The sequence below is a fragment of the Rissa tridactyla genome, chromosome 1 (assembly GCF_028500815.1).
Source record: "Rissa tridactyla isolate bRisTri1 chromosome 1, bRisTri1.patW.cur.20221130, whole genome shotgun sequence".
NCBI lineage: Eukaryota > Metazoa > Chordata > Aves > Charadriiformes > Laridae > Rissa > Rissa tridactyla.
The window spans coordinates 17,074,644-17,094,866 of NC_071466.1; the positions used below are offsets into that span (position 1 = coordinate 17,074,644).

Consider the following 20,223-nt stretch of genomic DNA (forward strand, 5'->3'; position numbering starts at 1 on the left):
AATTTGTTCAGAGGCAGAAACCGGTAATTTTGGTGAAAACCAGTAGGAGGAAAAGGGTGTAGCTCTTTTAGTTATGAAGCATACCAGCTTCAGTCATCTTTGTAATTCTTCACATATCAGAAACAGTTAATTGCATTCTTTAACACTTTATGAAATGGTCCCATCTGTGTGGAAAGTAATTCTGCTGACACAACTAAGCAGCAAGAGTAGGAGACAGGAGAGACTAAGAGAGAGGGGTAGAAGGGAGTTTTCCAGCTCACGTTGTAAGTGACAGTAGCTACAAAATCCCCACTGAGCTCTTGTCCGCTGAAGGGAAAGCAGGAATATGGGACTCAGAGGACTCAGAAGTTCTTTGAAATGTGTCCTTGTGCAATGGAGGAGTAGGTGGCATGCATGGTCTTTGTTATGTGAAAGGATTTTTCGTGGAAGAACATCACTAGCATATTCTGAAAAGACATGAATGAAGGCACAGGAGACACAAAAATGGGAGTCTCAGATGTGTGCAGCAAACTTGTCCCAATATATTATCCTCTAGTGGGTATTTACAGTCAATTACGATGTGTAAGTCAGTTGTGTTTTTCCCCTTTCCATTTTAACTTACTGGCCATTAGCTTCTGTTAATCTATTTAATACTCCTGTAGGATTAAGGTGTGAATATTTTTCACATAAATTAAAAATATTGGGAGGGGGGAAACCGTATAATGTACAGTGCTTTCTACATTCGAATTTTACTTTACAATGACCAGTGCCTGTAGCGTGCAGGTGTTCTTACGCAACCAGGCTCTTCGCAGTGTCCACTCACGGCTCCTGCTCTTTGGGGGAAGTCTGTGGGCATAAGCGTGCCCAGCACTGCAGAGTCCTTCACTGCCTGTCTGGGAAAATGTGTTCAGTAGTAGTTAACACTTTGTTACAGTAAAGTAGTCTATTTAACACTCCAAATCAAGAAAGTAAGTGAAGAAGAACCGGTTCATGCCATTTGGTTTTTCATTTCTGAGCACACTGAAGACGAGACACTCCAATGCTTCGTAGGACTTTTATTATTATTCTTGTACCTAATACAGGAATTTTCTTAAACGTGTTCATGTAAGAGTTTTCTACTGGATCAACGCATCTTAGAGTCTGATCATGAATGTATTTTACCTTCCTGTTGGCCAAGAACTGCTTTCAAACCTTCTCTTCCCTTCTGTGAGTTACATGTAACAGTATTGGAGTTCCTCCTTCCCATTAATCAGAGACAGATGTAAACATCTTGCCCTTCAGATTCCTGTCGTTAACTCTTTGTAGCTGAGCTGAAGGAGTGATCACGAGTCCCTCTCTACGCACTCCTCATGCATGCATTGTTATAATTTCATCATGAGTCCTAGGTTCGGTATTACTTTTTAATGTCAGGGATCTTGAGTTCTGCTTTTGGTCTTTAGCACGCAACAGCAGCTACATTAGTTGCAAGAAGGGCGGTCCATGGTGGATGAACCCTCTGGCTGTTGAAGATTACCGACTCACGGAGACAGGTTTGTAGATTGTCCTATATGTTTAAAACTCTATTTTTAGAGCTTCGCAGTAACGGAAATTTCATAAAATGGATAGGTGCCCTATTATAGGTACAACTTTGTCCTGAGAACCTGAATTAAAGATGGCTTAATAAAGGTAGTGTTACAGGAACTTAGTTTACAATTCTGTTGATCTATAAGTTGCTTGAAGTAGGTATGACATGCTTGGTTTTCAGATGAGTTCAGTGGTGCTATCAGTAGTAAAACATAAATATTTTATGCTACCACTAGGGTAGTAGGCCTCTGGATACCAGCAGCGAGATTTATGAGGAACGCTGAATAACTCTTAGATACTTTCCTGTCTGTATCCACTACACTCAGGAATCACCAATGCCTTAGGTTTTGCTCTGAGGCTAACAAGGAGCAGGTAAAAAAGGTTTGGGCATTAATACTCTGCAAAATTCTATCAGCCTTCTCATGGCATCTCCCAGAGCCTATTACAGAGCCTAGCTAGGAGCTGAGAAGGTCCAAATGGCCACTGCGAGCTCCACAACTGTAAAGAAGGCTGATATCCTGAGCTTTTTTATCAGTACGTGGATGCTACAAGTTTATTCTGCTGCTGCTGTATAAGACCACGGGAGCAGCAGGTGACACGTGACACAGGAGGATGGACAGGCTGGGACTGGCTTATGCAGCCACTGTTAGTAGTTCAGGAAGGTGCTTTTCCTTGCATGTACTTCAGCAATGCAAAGTTCAAGCAGCACTTCCGCCCTCCAAACTTTTATTGCTAATGAGGGCCCTTTATTCAAATCTGTTTCTTGGCAAGGCGCACTGTGAGAGGAATGAAGTCGATTTTGTTAAAAGTTACTGTGGGAGGGCAGTAACAGCATTGTTAAAACCCATGTTTGGGCAATTCCCTTGATACCATTCTTTGCATCCTAATTTCCTCATGAAGCCTAATTAACAACATGCCAGTGTTTACATCTTTATTCAGTACTTGTAATACTTGGGATAGTGTTTGACATTTGGAATAGAGGCTTGACAGACAAGAAGAGTTGTGCAATTTTTTAATTATTATTTTATTCAGGCTACCAAGGAGGAAGGGGAGAAACAAATGAAGATATAAGGAAGAAGTTAAATTTGAAAATGAATTATTTTCATGTGATACTAATTTTGGAATTTTTTCCCCGACCACTTCAACTACATTATAAAGCATAACTTATCAGAATTTTTTTGGGCCCCTTTTGTACACAGATGTTTCTTCTGGGGAGTAGCTAATATTTCAACAAACACAGGACTCCTTTGCCAGTTCGTATGCTGTGAGTGGGAGAGGAAGTTACGTGCTCACTCTGTGACATTTTCAAGTCTAAGATTTGATTTCCTTCAGTTTAACACATATAACTACTGTGTGTTTATTAACAGTCATAAAACCAGACAAGCCCGTCAGTAATTCAGCTGGATTTTTTTGTCTTGATACCAATCTCTGGCATTCAGTTTCTTAAGACTATTATATATTACTAGTACAATCTCATTTTTATTTCTTAGAATACTTATCAACTGCTGGTTTTCATTTCTCCATTTCCTCATTTATCTTGTAAAATGTATTGTGTTGCCTTTCTTGAAGGCTATTTTCATTTGTATTTGGATTATTTGTAGGTGATAATAGCTAAAAGTGTACATTTTGTTATGTAATCTTTTATTTTAAAAGATGTTTTAAGTGTAAATTTTTGGTATAGTAGTTTTATAAAAGAGTAAATATATTTTAAAGGTCTGTAGTAAAAACTTAAGTACATTTTTAAAGGTTAGCATCACATGGTTTTCCTTTTGTACTCTGATTTTATAAAATACTATTGAATATGTTGGTAGCAGGAAAAGATACGATTTGACCTTATTTGGGTAAAATATTTGGGGTATTCAACCTACCTCTTCATTCAACTATCGAAAAAGAAAATTAAATCTAGCAGTCTTTTGAGATTTGCAGAACAATAAACAATTATGAGAAAATAAGAATATCTGACTTTATACATATATGTGTACATATATGATGGAACTTGACTGTTTTCAGTAATCCATTTTCTTAGGGCTTTGGTTTGTGCATCTTGAAGATGTAAAATAGAATTAACACAAAGGTGTTTGTAGCAATTTTACTTCAGCAGTTCGCAATGCTTAAGAGGTATGTAATATTCCTCCAGGAAGAAGTCTGCTTTCTCTACGCAGACGGCATTCTATTATATGGTGTAAATAATTTTTAAGGCTGTCCGTAAAACCTATTAGACACCTCATTGCCACTACGTGTTGTCAGAAGCAGTTTTTTCACTGGGTATGTGGCAGGTTTGTAGCCTCTGACTTTACTGCTAGTTGGAGTGACTGATAATATGTATTTGCTGCGCTTTCCAACCCAGCAGGACAGTTTGAGCATCAGCTATTAAAATGTCTTTAACGGTAAATTTGGTTTGTCAGACCACACCATTTAGTCAAAGGTGATTATAATAAATGCGATTTCTATTCCACATAGGAACAGTGGGAATTGAGTAGCATCTTCTTGGTGCTGTTTAAAGTTGTGCTTGAAGTATTAGTGATTTGACGATGCCCAAGAAGCTTGTGTTCATGACCAAAACAGATTAGCGTACAAACATTTAAACTTAACTACTGTAAAATAACAACAATTCTGGGAGTTTAAACGTAACGATATTTTCTCTTTAAATATTTATAAGGCAACAAAGACGTTTTAAGCTTACTGCAAATTCTCAAATGTGGAATTTAAAACAGATGGAATGAATATTTAGCTTTTCCCTCCAGAGACATCACAGGCAATGAATGCATTGAGTGAACAAGATAGTTAAAGGGAAATAGCATTCAAAAGAAGTATTAAATGAACGTGTAGATAATATACTATCTAGATATGCCAAACACCGTTTTTCCATCTTTAAAAACTTTTAATATATGGAAATTTTGTGGCTAACTTTAGTCTTTTTTGCCTGCAATGATAAGTTCAGCCAGAAATAATCTGCCTCATTATGCAAAACAAGCACTGTTGAGATGCATGTGAAACTGCCTGCCGTAACTTCATGGTACAATTATTCTCATCTAACTGCCTTTTTTTCCTTCCCTATGTGTCTTGTCATTCACTGAGCAATGTCTAAAATCAACGTCCAGTCTTGCAGTCATTAAGTATTATCTGTTATGGTTGTGGTTCACAAAGAGATGAACAAGTCATTAAGAAAAATAATCATAAGATGTTTGAAGTCATTTATAAGACTGTTACTTCCTGTATAGTTCTGTTAAATATTTGTTCTGTTGGGAACTTGTCCTGAACTTCTGTAAGACCTTGCCATTAGGTAACATAATGATGTTCAGATGTTTCTGGAGCAGCGTTAAGTGAATAGGGTCAGGTGGTGGGAGCTTCTGATTTCTGAAGATCTGTTTTTCTGTTGGTTTCCGTGCTCGGCTTCAGTGGGCTCCCTGGAGGAGCCCTGTCTCTGTTAGACACCAGTTACCTGCCATGTTCCAGAGTCAACCGATGAATTTGGGGTCTTAATACCCATTAATGACAGAAAGCATGAGTAGTAGAGGTAGCTTGCTGCCACGGGACTCTGTGATGTATGGCAGAATGCTTATTTCTGAGACTGAATGAAGTCCCATCTTAAAGAGACGTGATATGCAATGGCAAGTTTTGGATTTCAGCAGGCAAAATAGCCTAGATCAGATGAGCAGTTTTGAATGTACCTGTTTCAGCACTGCACACGTATATCAGTTGGTGATATCTGTCATAACTATGCTAGAAATTAATTAAATAAAAGGAAATAAAGAGGTATAAAAATATTATTTCATTTTGTGCCTAAGAACAAGCCGTATTCCATATTACCAAATATAATAAAATTTAACTGACATGTTCCTTCATTAGCCCCAAGCAAGTAATTTGTTACACTGTTTCATTGGTTGTATTACTTTGGTAATTTATTCTTCATCACCAGGAGTATGAATGCATTTGTAGTTCAGCTGTTCGGTTACATATTAGGAGTGCCGTATACCTTTGTGAGTGTAACATTAGACTGCAAAGTTAACTGGACAGTAGCCTTAAGTGAATAATGTCACGTCTAGAATGTTTATGCTGTCTCTGTTGAATCTAGCTGCTTTCTGCTGAATGAGAAGTGACTCTTCTGCCCAGTCCCAGATTTCTTTGAATTATCCCTTAAAACTTTAAATGGGTTTGTAATATCCCTGAGCAAGAGCAGACGTCAGGCCCAGTGGCCCAGGCATTCTTTTGCTTTCTTTTGAAAACATCTAAATAATGTATTTAGGCTTTATACATCTCCTCAGAATTACCTTTGTGGAAGCAAAATAGCAAACTTGAGTTTGATTATGGAGAACGTGGCAATTTCATGATGTGATGCTTCTTGACTGAAAGGTATCCAAATGGATCACAGGAATTGTGTGCTTATTTCTACCTCAACGGGAAGGGAAGCTCATGTGCTGTATCAAGTGGATATCTAATATTGAGTGACTGAGTTAATTGCCTCGTAAGTTCTTCAGACTCTTTGTACTGGTATTGTTACTGAGATGATAATGTCCTCTGTCAGATCTTGCTGTCGGCACTGCATGGTCTGGTTCATTAGGGGACACCTGAAGTTCCCAGATTTCGTAGGGGAGCTGTTATTTGAAATCAAAACCACTCTTTTTTCTTTCTCTATTCTCTTAATGCCAGTCCTTAGAGTTCGTATTTCTGTGTTGTTACTTGGCCCCAAAGAAGGTTAACCCGTGTTAGTACAGAGTGGTCTCAAAGGTCCAGGATCTTCTGGGAAGAAGAAAGGAGTTTCTGCTCCACAGTCGTTGCACACACAGAGGATATTGGTGCCTCCTTTCCTTCAAAGAGAATCAAGTTACTGTTTTTATGAAAGGTCGTACTGGACCTTGGGATCTTTGAGTGCTGAAGTACCATAAATGTTGTAGTTTGCCATAGAGATGGAGATACCACAAAGAAGGCAAGATGTTTGGGAGTGGGTGGGCTGTATTTGATAGGTACTTGCTATGTGGTACCCTCATCTGAGAGAACAGAGGTCATCTTCACCTCGTTTAGGAGCATGTGGAAACAGCTCGGAAAACATAGCCCTCAACTTCATGACTGTTGGGTGTAAAATGAATGAAATGTCGTTTATATAAACACTTTATTAATGATTTATGTACTGATGTAATGAAAATATTTGAAGCTTAATTCTTTTTGATTACACGCTGTGCTTAATAGGATAGTGTATAGTTTAAAAAAAGGCAAAAAAAGAAGATAGTATGATGGAGGATTTCTAAAATGACATGTACTCACTCATTCCTGCCAATGAGCTCACAAAATGTACTGATTGTAAACTGTAACGTTTTCTTCCTTGCCTAATACTTGGGAGGAACAAAGGAAACTACCAAATGGGAGAGAGTGCCCAAGAGGACCTCCTGGTATTTGATATTTTCCCCAGCTTATGAGACAAGGCCCCATCTGGTTAGTGATCACAAAGATAGTCACAGTACTGTCTGCAAGGTTTGCTTGTTTTTATACTGTGCTTAGCAATGAGTGGGGCTGTTTCTTCTTTGATTCTATTTATTTATTTTTATTTCTTTTTCCCCTTCAAGTGCAGTCCTGGGAGTAATCCTTAAATTGGCTTCCCTCAGCGAGGCCCTTGGCTTTTCTTTGTTCCATCAGCACAAAAAATGGTACAAGGACAGTTCTCGTGGTCATCGTGCCTTCAAGAATGATGAAATGTTTCTTTTCCTTCTCCACTTGAGAATGCCATTTCTTTGTGTTAGTACTAGTCTCAGTTACAGTTGGTGTGATACTCTCTACCTAATTTGCCCTGTAGCTTGCCTGTACTGGAGACTGGTGCAGGAAAAAGCAGAGCTAAAATTAACACCACATTGGTAGGCTATTAATTCTGTGAAGGGTCTTACTCTGTCTGCAAGAGGAGACCGGTGTTTTTCACAAAAATAAGTGAAAAAACTATGAAAAATGTGCGGGGTCTCTGTATTAAAGAGCAGTAGTTACCTTCATGTGTGTGGAAGATGCGCTGTCTTGCAATATGCACAATAATATAAATTTCTGCAATAGCTTGCTTTAACTTGAAGGCTTTAACAGAACTGAACCTCTGATTTGAAAAATAGCTTTTAGATCTTTATTTTCCTTTCTCCTTCAGTCACTGGTCCAACAGCACGCGCCTCAGAATTTTTTTTTTCGTTTCTTTCCTTTTAAATTCCTGCAGTGTCACCGTGGTTAAGCATCAGGTCACAGGAAGGGCAGCAGGTCAGACTGAATGCTTGGCTAATTGTTGTGGGATTTGAATATATCGGGGGAATAAACTATAGAGTTGGAGGTCTCCTGTTTGCAGGGAATTCAGAGAGTCCTGAAGGAGGAGAGCTGCATGGGCGGAGGGGAAGAATGAAGGCTGTCTGAGCGCAGGAGTGGCGAGCCAGTGCCTCCAGCAAAGGAGCCCTGCATGGGCGGAGGTGAAGCAAAACAGACAGTGGAAGCGGAGTTAGGTGTTAGGATCACTCTCTCCTACAGTCCCCACCTTAAGTTTTTCTGTACCAGAAAGGTTCAAGCTTTGTAGGAGAATCTGGTTTTGGTCAGGATATGGGATTGTCAAAATTCCATTAGAAGTATACTAAACTGTCTCAGATCTTAAGGTCTCACCAACAGTCTACTTCTCAAGATGAAATTTAGTTCTCCATAAATGAGGTTGTGTGCTTTCTAGTAACTTGCCTCTGTCTCGGCGTCACTCCAAGAACTGGGTATACCACCAGTTCCTTTTCAGATTAACCTAAAAGGTTATCACTTCCCAGATGAAGGGGAAGTTCAGGATCTCCTCCTGGTTCATGCAGAAGTGATACAGCATCTGTACTTGTCTCTAACTTTGTCAATTTTTCATAGCCTGGAAATAGAAAGAGGCATTGATGGGAGCAGAACAGGAGTTAATATCCAAGCATTAGAGTACTATAGAATCATTAGAGGACACAGACATAAAAAGACAGACCATTCTTTCTGTAGGTCTTTTGTCTCTGAAATATGGATGCTTCCAACAAAACTCCTATCTTACTTCATCTCCGAAAATCAGTATTTCTGGAATAGTAAATACTTCCGAACGTGGAAAAAAACCAGGACAGAATCTGATGGCAAATACTTGGAAAGATAAAGCTTTCAAATCTAGTTTATCCACTCACCTATAAATAGATGTTCTGGGGGAAAACTGTATCAGGAAGCCTTTATTTACCAAGACTCCTACCAAGTAATTACAACGTCAAGATACACAAAAACTGAAATTAATCGCAATGTTAAGTTTTAAATATTATGTGTATATACCATACTTTTTTCTGCGTATATATACACCTCATATCAATGTGTACTTTTTAGAATAAAAATGTTTAGGTTTAAAAAGTTGATGGTAGAATCTGAGGCAGGAACGTTCGTGAAAACTGACTTTATCCAAAGATGGACGATTTTTCTTCTGCTTGCTCAGTAATCAGTAGAAAAGAAAAACTTCTTCATGAGACCTAACATCTGAAGTTAGATTCCTCCTCTAGGTTGTTCTTCAGTGGAGTGTTTTTTCATCCAATGTTTCATGAGGAGCTATAAGGAGACCGGCCTTTTCTGTGCTACCGGCAGCCTTTGTGTATATTCTCCTGTGACATTTTTTGACTATTTCAAGAAATAGTAATTTCAGGTATGACACTAAAGTAATTTATTTTTAATAATAAGCTATGTGATGTAGAAAATTAAAAAATAATGTTCACTTGAAAAAACCTAGCAGAAAATAATTTATTCAGCCATATATAACTACTCCCAGCCTTGATTGGCATGTGACTTGTAAGCATTCCCTTGTGTCAGTGTATTAAGACCACTTGAGACAGCACTACATTTTTGCTAAGAAGCTGAATGTTGCATTGCACATTGTACATGAAAGTGTCCAACCTATGGTATTACTAGTCCGTCGTTAACTTGATCTACAGTGGTGCAAAACAGAGAATGACCTCATAAGTTGTCAAAGCTGGCTTAGAAAAAGTGTGTTCAATTTTTTTAAATGTTTCTTTTTCAAATATTTTTTACAAATTCAGTGTGATTTTGGTGGTAGTTTTTATTTATTTTTTTTTATCAGTAATGCTAAATAGAGAGAGTTATACATACCAAACCTAAAAAGCTGATTTAAGTTTTTTAGTTTAGAAAAATCTGTAGTTTACTTATTTACTATAGCTCTCTCAATTGTCCAAGTAATATGTTCCTGTTATGTCTGCCTAATACTTGTCTGACATCTTAGTTAAAAAAAGACTGATAAACTGACTCTAAGTTAAAACTACATAATTCCTTTTGCCAAACAAGAGAAACAATCACATCATTTGATTGACTGACACATATTAGCCATGCTGGGAGCTGGAACTGTGTAGCATTCAATAACCAGTGGATCAAGAAAGTATAACTTCTCTAAAGGTGTGACTAATCTGAATAAGCTTTTAAGGGTAAGATCTGTATTTTAAACACCCCGTGAATTTCTGAGGTTGCTATTTACAGAAACTGTTACAATCTTTTTGACATTGTTTGCCTGTTCCAAGTGTCTGTGATTTCAACGTAGCCCAATAACTGAGTAGGGGAGGGATAATCATCTTGGCAGCAAGAAAGTTACTCTATTAGGACCACACAGTGAACAACTCAGAGTACTAAAGCAATCAGATTTCTATAGAAATGGTTGTGGGAGGATTAAATTCCTACTTTGTGTGTGTGTATGACAATTTGTAACCCTTAACAAGGAAACTGAGTGCAAAGTAATTGCAGTGATAGGAATCGACAATGAAACAAAATTAATAAATGCACATCTAAGGCAAAAATTCTTCTTTCTCTGTATTTTCAAGTTTCCAAAAGCTGGGTACAACCTGGTGAAAATCAACGGGTCTTTTCACAGCGGAGCATTCTGCATCTTGTAATACCGTCTGTTGAAATGCATCTGTTGGGATTCTCTCTGGTACTTTGCTGGCGTGTTCTCCCTTCCCACAGCCAAAGCCCATTACTTACTTGCCTAGCTCCTAATTTTGCTGGGAGGTGAATTGCCACATCAGGGCTCTTGTCAGTAAAAGCTTTCAGCCCAGGGATGAACTTGCAGCATGTTCTGTTGATGTGGCTCATCAACTCTCTTCAGAGGCGCAGACCCTGTCTAGATGAAGTGCGTGACATCTTTTAATTAGCCTTGCGATACCCAGTGTCCATTCCTAGTTGCATGTGTAACTGTGGGAGTGAATAACATTGCGCTTCAGCCCAGCAAAGCCACCTACTTCCCAGATGACTCCTCTCAGTGCCGTGTGCTTCCTGCGAATATGTTCTTCCACAGTGTTTGAAGCAGGATTCTTTTTTCCCCAAGATATTTCCTTTGCTTTGCAGCAGCATTGGGTAAGACCAGTAGTAGTTGTGTTTCAGTCACTTTAAGGCTGTCAAGAGGGCAATACATGAAATGAGGTTTCCTAGTGTGGCGTGGAAGCTGCCTGAACGTGATAGCATTGAGTGAAGGGAAGAGCCGTGTTCAGCTCCACGTGGAGTTAGTTCGACTGGCAATGACTAGCAACAGGACTAGCAGCGATTACTGCTATTAGTAACTACTTCAATAATATGAATGTCTCTTTTAATTTAACTGTGAGGTATTTAATGTATCGTTGCTGTATGTAGAAATGAATCTAAAGGGCAGAGGGATAACTTACTTTTGTACATGAAAAAGAAAGAAAAGATGACTCCACACTTCTGTACCAGTGACTCCAGCAAGCCTTTCTGATTTCTGTAGTGCCAAAAGCCATGTGCATGCTCTGTAAGCTATCAAAACTTCCAGCTGCTGCTTCCAGGTGTATGCACTGCAATTCTGACTGGTTGTGGGCAAGTCATTTAACAGTTTTGCACCCCTGTTAATTTTAATCTGCCTTACTTAGTGATCCTTGGGATAGAGGTTATCTTTTGTTAAGTGTATGCACTTTACCATATAGAAAGTGTCGAATCTCAGTTGGATTGCTAGATATTGCCTAAAAATGTATATATATTTGGGAAATGTCCACTTCGAGAATAACGTAGCTTTTTAGTCTGTTCCAGTCGAACTGATGGAAGATGTTGAATGCAGCAAATTCAGTGAAAACACTCCTCCCCATCCTCTGTGCCTGACTTTTATTTTCAAATGTAGTCCATTTTGATCACTGCATCATCGAGTATGCCAAGTATTGCCTTTGCTATCTTGGACTTCGTTACATCAGGATGTCAAAGAGAGCCTCAACTTTTCCTGAAACTTTGCCCTATTGAGAGATGTGGTGGTTCTGTGGTCTTTCGAATTGTAATGTTAGGTTTAGGAGGAAAGAAAATGTGTTTGTGTTTCAATGGGTTTATTCTATGCGTTTATTATTACAGCCTTTTGGGAAGTATTTGTGCTCAACTGACAATGTAACTTATCAATTATTGTTATGGAAGAGTCACAAAAGCTGTATTCATTCGCATTTGGCTTAGGTACATGTTAGCTTTGCCCAGACCTCCGGATCTGCCAAAGTCCAAATGTGGAATGTGATGAGTATGGTAAAGACTGGACTGGTAAGAAGAAAAAAGCTATTCATGCAGAAAACATAAAATTTTGCCTGTAGTTAGTGTAACAGAATAACACATGATGTGTTTTATTATGCTTTATTTCTGATGTGTTGGAAATTTTTAGTTTCTTCTGATTTTTCTGCAGTAAGTCAATTTAGTTGGTTATTTTCCCTGTCCCTAAAAGGCACATGGTGAAATCCTGCTGCCTTTTCTGGTGAGTGGCACGATGGCATGGCTGGTGTTTGTATTCTGCTGCATGTGTGTTTCCAGCCCAAATGACTAGGGACCACTTCGGGTGGTCACTGCTGGGAATGGTCTTCAGAGAGGGGTTCCCAGGACTGGATTTACGCTAAATAAACAGAGGCCATGAGGGGAAAACTGTGATTCATTAGGAACCCTGGTTTAAGTTAAAGTGATAAAAATAGCTGCAGGACATCTTAAATTAGTTTAAAAACTGGAAAAGTTAAGGAATCCAATTTAGAGTATTTTGTAAATTGTCCACTTTTCTTTTTAGAGTTCTCTGCCTTACTCTCCTCTGTTCAGTATAATTAGGTATATAATCCAAAGAGATAGCCGAAAAGATTCAGCTGTCAAGGATTTGGATTCTTTAAACACAGGCTTTTTTAGGCAGTGCTGTCAGTACTATGTTTGTCTTCTCTGTTCTGCCAAAACATGTTCCTGGAAGTTTTCGGTTTCTATTCTGGTTTTAGGCAAGATGCAAGAAATGGAAGTAAAATACCAGAAAACCCTTCTATATATTGCAGATAAATTTACTACATCATTCATTACAATTGCTTTAGTTATTCATGGAAATGTTCCATAATAGACTAGTGAACATGTGTGTTGTATGTTTTATGTAAAGAAGACATAATTATTTGACACCTACCCGTATGCTCTTACCAGAATGTTACGGATGTGAATTTTTCAGTCTTGTACATTGGCAGAGTTACAATGACTCCACTTTCTGCAAATACTCTGTATTAAAAAGATATGCTTTATGTTTAACTTTGCAGATCCAGAATGCTAATGATGTGCTAATAGCACCGCTGGAGAAGTTTCGTAAAGAGCAAATAGGAGCAGCAAAAGTAAGTGGCTGTGGAAACAGTTCTTTTCCATTTCATGTTTATTTCAGTTTATCAGAGTGTTTTGAAGGCTGGACTGAAAACAACTATTTTGTATTCAAACATACTTGATGCCATCCTCATTAAAGTGTTAGTAAATTATACTGAATTTGCTTCAGAGAAGGAGATGATTTAGAAATGGAGTTAACAGACTATTATATGCATACGGTACAGCTTTTGCTACTGTTGCACATTCTTACCATCTGGAGTTGTGTTCATCTTCTGATGTCTGCATTTACGTTAAGTTGCATCTTGGGTTAACCCAGGATCACACAGAGGGTTCAAACAGCTGCGATGGGTGCGTTGGCCTCAAGTGGCTATTGCATGCAGACCAAAAGAAGTCGGTGCGCTTTAGGCATACTCTCTTTCCGTCTCTGCTTTCCCTCTCCACTTTACACGACTGATGCTGATGCAGTGCAGTGATTCATATTCATTTTGCCAGGGTATTCATCTTCATATTGCCCAGAGATTTTCCCGTAGTGGAAGTGCTGCAGTTGGTGATTTGTCAGTTCTTTGGTGTTAAGTTTTACATCTGTGTGAGAGAAACAGTGCAGGTTGTCTGTACCAGGGTTCAGTAGTCAACCCAGGAAATCAGATATATTGGGGAAAAAGATGTCGGAACAAACTGTTAATCTAGAAGAGCTATTTTCAGTCTGATTCTGGAGTCTTAAGTGGTTATCAGTGACTGCTTTAATCACCATCTCAGAGAGATGCATAAAGGCTGCAGTAGTCAATTAGAGGTATGGTTAGTAACAGTTCCTTCAGTCTACATAAATACGCTAGTTCTGAAGCATTTTGCATCTTGTATTAGCGCTCATAAAACTTTCTGGGAAATTTTCCATTTGTAAGGTTAAATGGGTACAAAAAAAAATACCTCTCTCTGATGTCGTAGTTGAGGTTGTACTTGTGCTGTACTCAAACGGCCTCAGAAGAACAGAGCTATTGGAAAGAGAGACCGAAGGTTTATGCTTTTTGTACTGCTATTGTGAATGTGCAGCAAACAGATGAGACTGCTTCCGCACAGGAACTAAGTAAATGTTTGAGAAAGATTTTTACTGTGAACTTGAGGTCAGATTTCTCTGAAATGGATGTTCTTTACCCTCTTACTTGATATGTTTTTGTGTACAACTGCATTCTTTGCTTGTCCCACCCCTATGCTGCTGTGAGATGCAGGGCTGGGAGTTTATTTACCATGTTGCGCAAATCAGAATTTAATCCCAGTACAAAATTATTTTTAGTTTTCAGTAGGTTTTAGTTGTGTTGTTCAGTTCTTTGTGTTACCATTTCATTTCATATTCCTATAGCTTAAGGGATATCATTCTTCTCTGCAGAGAGCCCTGTTTGAAAGCCTAACCTGCCATACTATTGACTGTCCTGGTACATCAGAGAGACGATCCACAGGCGGTTCACAGGGCTCTCTGCAGAATTGTGTAAGACATTCATGTCTCCTTTGAATATATCACTCATAAGATGTCAACACATATTTAATGATCTAATTGAGAATGACTACTTTGTTTTTTGAAACAGCAAGTATTAAACATTAAAGGCAGGGCACTAGAGGACAGGTTGAGCCCTCTCTGTTCGGTGTATCGGAATGGCTGGTTTCTTTTCCATATCCCTTCCAGATGAAATATGGGCATTTGCCCATCTTATGTAATTTGTGGAAACAGTGATTGTTTTGACTTGTCTGCAGTCACACAACAGTGTACCGAATGAGTTCAGGAGAGAGCCTGGCTCAGCTAACTCTTATTCCAGTGTCCTATGCACTTTATTATGCAGCGCTATGTGTGTTTTGGGCAGTCCAGGTTTGACACATTGATACCAGATAGAGAGCTCTCCCAGCTCATTGTTTTATAAAATGTCAAATAAACTCATCTTTTCTTGCACTGCTCATGGAGTTCAACTGTCAAGCTCAAAAATGAGAGATTCAGACTGCCTGCATAACCCAGATTGCAATACAAACATTCACCTCTGAATTGATTTTTATCAGCAGAAGCAATTACCGTTGGCCTTTAACTGAACAGAATCAACACAAAGAAGTGAGAGATTAATTACATTTAATACCGTTTTTCTAGTAATTACAAAATAGAAGCGTGTGATCTAGGAATAATGAGACCAGTATGAAATAGAGTAGAAATTCGGTCTTTCTGAAACTCATTGTTAGTAAAATGGAGAAACGTGGTCAGATCTTTTACCTCCACTTCTCTTCGCTGGGATCAATTGTTGAACATTTGCGAACTCTTATAAATACAGGATGAGTTGAGCTTGCTAGTTATTTATCTGCAGTTAATGAAGGTTGGAAGAGAGATTTGGCTCTTTGAACTCCTCTGAGGTCATCTGAACTGGCAGCCAAACAGAAAACATAGATGCTTTCTTGTTGCTTGGATTTCAGCAGCAAGTTTCACGGGACACTGAGAACATCACTTTCTATTCGAGGTCTTCTCTAAACACGTCAGCTGTATGGACGATGTATCAACTGTTACTTTTTGCTCTGAAATATCAGGTTTGTGCTGGTTTTGCCCCTAGTATTAATTTGGAACAGTGTGTAGAATTGTATTCGTATCAAACCCAAACTTGCTCCTGTTTCTTGATCATCTCTCTCCCACCAAGAAAACCCCAAACATTTCTGTGTATGTGTTCCTCTGCAAAGACAGACTGAGATGATGCAGACTCCACAGGATAGCTGATAGTTATGTCATATTATATATTTCTAGAGCTGTGAATTTACAATTAATTGCCATCATAACATCGTATGGACCAACATTTTTAGAGATTATGTATAGAAGCACGAGGTTAATTGTTATGCCTTTTGCATTGGCAATTTTGGCAGTAACTAAAGATGCAGGCAGCTGGGCTTTGTGATCAGCCTTATGTTGTGAGAGCGTATTTTGTAAGCAGTGGTGAGTGTTGGATTCTCTCTCTTCTAATTGGACTTTGAAATTATTTATTTTAGTGCCCTGTTAAGCTGTGTTTCCAAATTTTTTGGAGGAAAAAAATAATTAGATAGTTGTGTTACCAATATACACAATAGGAAATTATATTAGGCACTACTGTCAAATTTTGATGAGGGGAAGATAATGAGAGAGCATGCTTAAAAGTGCTTACTGGGCTTTTTTCTTTCTTTTTGAAAACACCAGATAAAATTCATCTGGAGGTAAAAGCAAGCAATCCCCCCCCACCACCCCACCACACAGATGCAGAAAATAGAAAAAAAAGGAGAAAATGTTATAAATTAATGACAGTTTTCACTATGACAATCACCATTTTATTTTAATAAAAAGTAACTTCGCCAGATTTTTACTACCACGATTAACTATGTAGGACTATCTTATTGTTGTGTTTAATATAGAGAGTGAGAATATATTATTCTTCAAAGTTATATCAAGTTTAGGCAAAAAATATGATCACAGAAATCAAAGGGAATATGGCGGATAAAATATGTCCTGTTCAGGTTACAAAGCTATATTTCAAATACAAGGACAGCATAAACCCAGAGTGCAAAGTTCAAGTGTTTTTGGAACGTCGCAAGAATAACATAGAAGACCAGTTGTTCACATGCACTTCAAAAACCTGGAGGTACCCAACAAATTTGGGACACATTCCCCATAAAACATGAGTGTTTGTAATCAAACCAGCAATACACAAATCCACATCACTTGCTCTTCTCAATTTATACTACTCGCTCTTCTGTTTTTATTGCACATATTTCAGTTCTTCCTTTTCTGTACACACTCAGTTTAAATAAAGCTGAGCTCTCTCCAGAGACTCCACGAACCCAGCTTTGCACTGGATAGCCTGTTGATTTACTCCATCTGAGTTTAAAAAAATGACCCCTGCAATTATTGTAGAAACGCGAGCAAATGCCGGGTGAGGTAACTGGGAAAGGATTTCAGGCACGAAGCATTTTGCCTTATTTGGTAAATGTGGTTTGCAAGTCCCCAGCTGGTAACTTTGGTGAGATCATTGTGTGATGTGTTATGTACAATAAGGCCAAACTTTCATGTTTCTTTTTATCCATTGAGTACAGTATTTAGCAATACTTGTTCCAATGTTCGTTGACCTTTAGTGCAACTTAAATCAGATCAAAGACAACAGAAGCAATTTTGGCTTTAAAACTTAAAAGGAGAGGGTTTTTTTCCTCCTTACAATTCCATCTGTTTGTTTCATAAAATTATTTATTTTTGCCACGAGGATTATTTTTTATTATTATTTAATTTTGTTCATTCATTCATTCGAAGCTGTGAATTCCTTTCTACTTGGGAAACAAATCCATGTTCACTGCTGGGATTAATTTTCCTGCATCTATGTTCGCATCTATATTCACATGAGGTAGGCATGCAGGACCTGGCACACTCTCTCCGCGTTTCACTTGGGTCGTCTGGAAGTTGAGGAGCGTAAAACAAACACCACCACCACCCCCTCCCCCTCCCATTTTTTTAAAGTCTGTCAAAAAGTTGTCAAAGCAGAGTTTTAGATAGTTATCTAAGATCAGTTAGAAATGCCAGAATGGCCATTTTGTGAACTGCTTTCCTCAGTATCTAATCAAATTATAGCACTACTTGTCAGTCCAAATATTCCTTTAACTGAGAAAAATGAATGACCTTGCTCTGGTAGGTACGGTGGAAGGTATTTCATTATAAGCAGCATCTGTTGCTCAAGGTTTGGTACTTGTGTCCACTAGTTTTGGGATATTTTAATGTCGGTCTGAACCATAGAGGGGAGGAGGCTGGGGGAAGGAAGCAGAAATAGAGTCTGGGCCAGAATAATTGGTGGCCAAATGTTTTGAGTTAAAATGCAACAGTTTCCCAAAAATGGTTACTACCAGAGTTACCTGAATATCTTTTTTGATAAGATATCTTATTCTGTAGGCAAAGAAATGCAGGAGATCAAACTATTCCTATTTCAGCAAGGCCTTTAAAGCACTCTGCATAAGACATTATAATTTAGTTTGGATGGGGGTTAGTGTAAGAAACCCAATCTGTGTAAGGAACTGGTTAATGGGGAAAGGGCAGTGAGTTGTGTTTATGGGAGAGATTGTCTGGTTAGAGAGAATTTCCTAATTAGAAGATCCCAAGGGGCAATTTGGGACTGGTCTGTTGTTTTATTTTCAGTAATAACCAGGTAAAAAAAAAAATCTGTTGGTGCTGCCACATTTTGAGATTGCCGGATGTTGGGGTGTTGCCAAGACAGAGGAGGACAACCAGAGGATTGGACAGAAAGCGTAAGCTGAAATGACTGAGCAGGAGGAACTGAGGCTACTCAATGGTCATGACACAGCTGCAAACCAAATATTTGTTTTACTGATAAAAAGCTCCAGTGGCAATCTCTTTAAGATATTAGAGGCTTTTAGGGATCTACCTCTGATAGATGGAGAAGTACAAATTGTCTTTAGGTTTTCTTTTACTTACATAAATTCTCAGGTTTTGGATTAAGCTTGTGAACTGTGAAGAGGTTGTGAACTGTGAAGAGGTTGTGAACTGCATTTATAAATACATTTAATCCAAGGTGTCTAGGTGGTCCTAGATCATTTTTATCTAGAAGTAATTCAGAATATGTTGCCTAATCTGGTATCTTAGTTAAACTAGTACTGACAGATGCAAGAACTGAGAAATTAGGAAGCTAAATTTAAAAAAAAAGAAAAAGATTTTTATAATGGTAAATCTTGTTTGTGACAGTTGTAAGAAAAGTTGAAAATTTGGAAACTTCTTCAGATTAAATATTGTTAAAATAGTTTGTTAATTCATCTTGATTTTTCGCTATTTCCCTCTGGAATTTTGTGTCTGTGTATAGAGTCTTCTGTGAATTGTCCCAGATCCTAAATTTTGGAGTAGCTGGACTGTTGCTTTATCAGCTGCAGCCGTCTACTTTTCCCTTTGTAATTTGCATTTAATTAAAATATATAGTATAAAAATAATTTCAAAAGTAGATCAAATTTATCTTCAATTTAAAAATAGAGATATTGAAATAAATTTATGGAAATAGGAAGCTGTGAAAGACCAGCATCAATTTGGTAGTTGCTATTAAAATCATTTTTTTTAAAAGTAGAAAGTAATTGTAGTGGTATGACTAAACAGTGCTTCTTGTACACTTCTGTATATGAAAATATTTGGGAAGTTTCAAAAATAGTGGTGAAGAGCCCAGCGTGCACACATTTTGTCTTTTCAGGCAGTCTGATTTTCTTCTGGGGAAAGCCAGACCATTCAGCTGGGAGGTATCTCCAGCTGAGCACCTGGACCCCGAGGTTTTTTTGAAGCGACTGACCTACTTGGGACACTGCTTGTCGTTCTGCAAATGCAGCAAAATTATTTTCTCATGGCAGTTTACTTCAGTTCAATAACTGTTCCCTTCAAAATTGAGAAACTTTTAGGAAGTTAACAGGAAAAAAAAATCCTAAAAGCTTGTTTCACTTCTAGTTTATTCCTTTAAATAACAAGCACAAAACCTCAAATCTCATAACTAAAAAATTATGGAAACAGTGATGTAAAAACTGTTGGTTCAATCCATTAACTGCAGGTGCTTGTTAGTAGACCAGTTAATATTATGTGCAAAGTCTGTTTTAATAAATTATGTTAAATTCTTTCTGTTAAAAGCTAATATGATTAACTGGCTGACTGACTAAAACCAGTTTCCGAAGCTGTGTTTTTTCTGCATATTAATAAAAATCTAATTTGCATCCAAAAGAAAACAGATATAAATTAAGGGTAAATAAATTAATCCTCTATAGTAAAGAGGAAATGTAATTTACTGTGTTCTGCCATAACATTTAAGAATTAAGGCTAAGAATAAATGCGTTAATCAGTGGAATTGCTTAAGGTAGTATGCAGTGTATTTTTGTTGGAAAAAAACCCCACATTTATTTTTAAAAAATATATGGTTAGAAAAACAAAAAATAAAAACTTAGGTAGAAAGTATCGTACTTTCAATTGGAAAATAATAAAAGAACATAAAAATGCAAGAAAGCATGCACATTTTCTAATTAAATTACGGCTTTTTTCTTGCGAATTTAAATCAGCGCACTGTAATCTGTGTCACAGGAAGGAGT

The 20,223-nt window shown here is 37.9% G+C and overlaps 1 protein-coding gene across 1 annotated transcript in view; it reads left to right on the forward strand.

The window, feature by feature from the left end:
* Nucleotides 1-20,223, forward strand: part of ARHGAP42 (Rho GTPase activating protein 42) — a 168,739-nt gene that overhangs the window by 74,380 nt on the left and 74,136 nt on the right. The window contains exon 4 of the mRNA XM_054220834.1: nucleotides 13,074-13,145. Within this exon, the coding sequence (XP_054076809.1) occupies nucleotides 13,074-13,145 (72 nt within the window). The remainder of the gene's footprint in view (nucleotides 1-13,073; nucleotides 13,146-20,223) is intronic.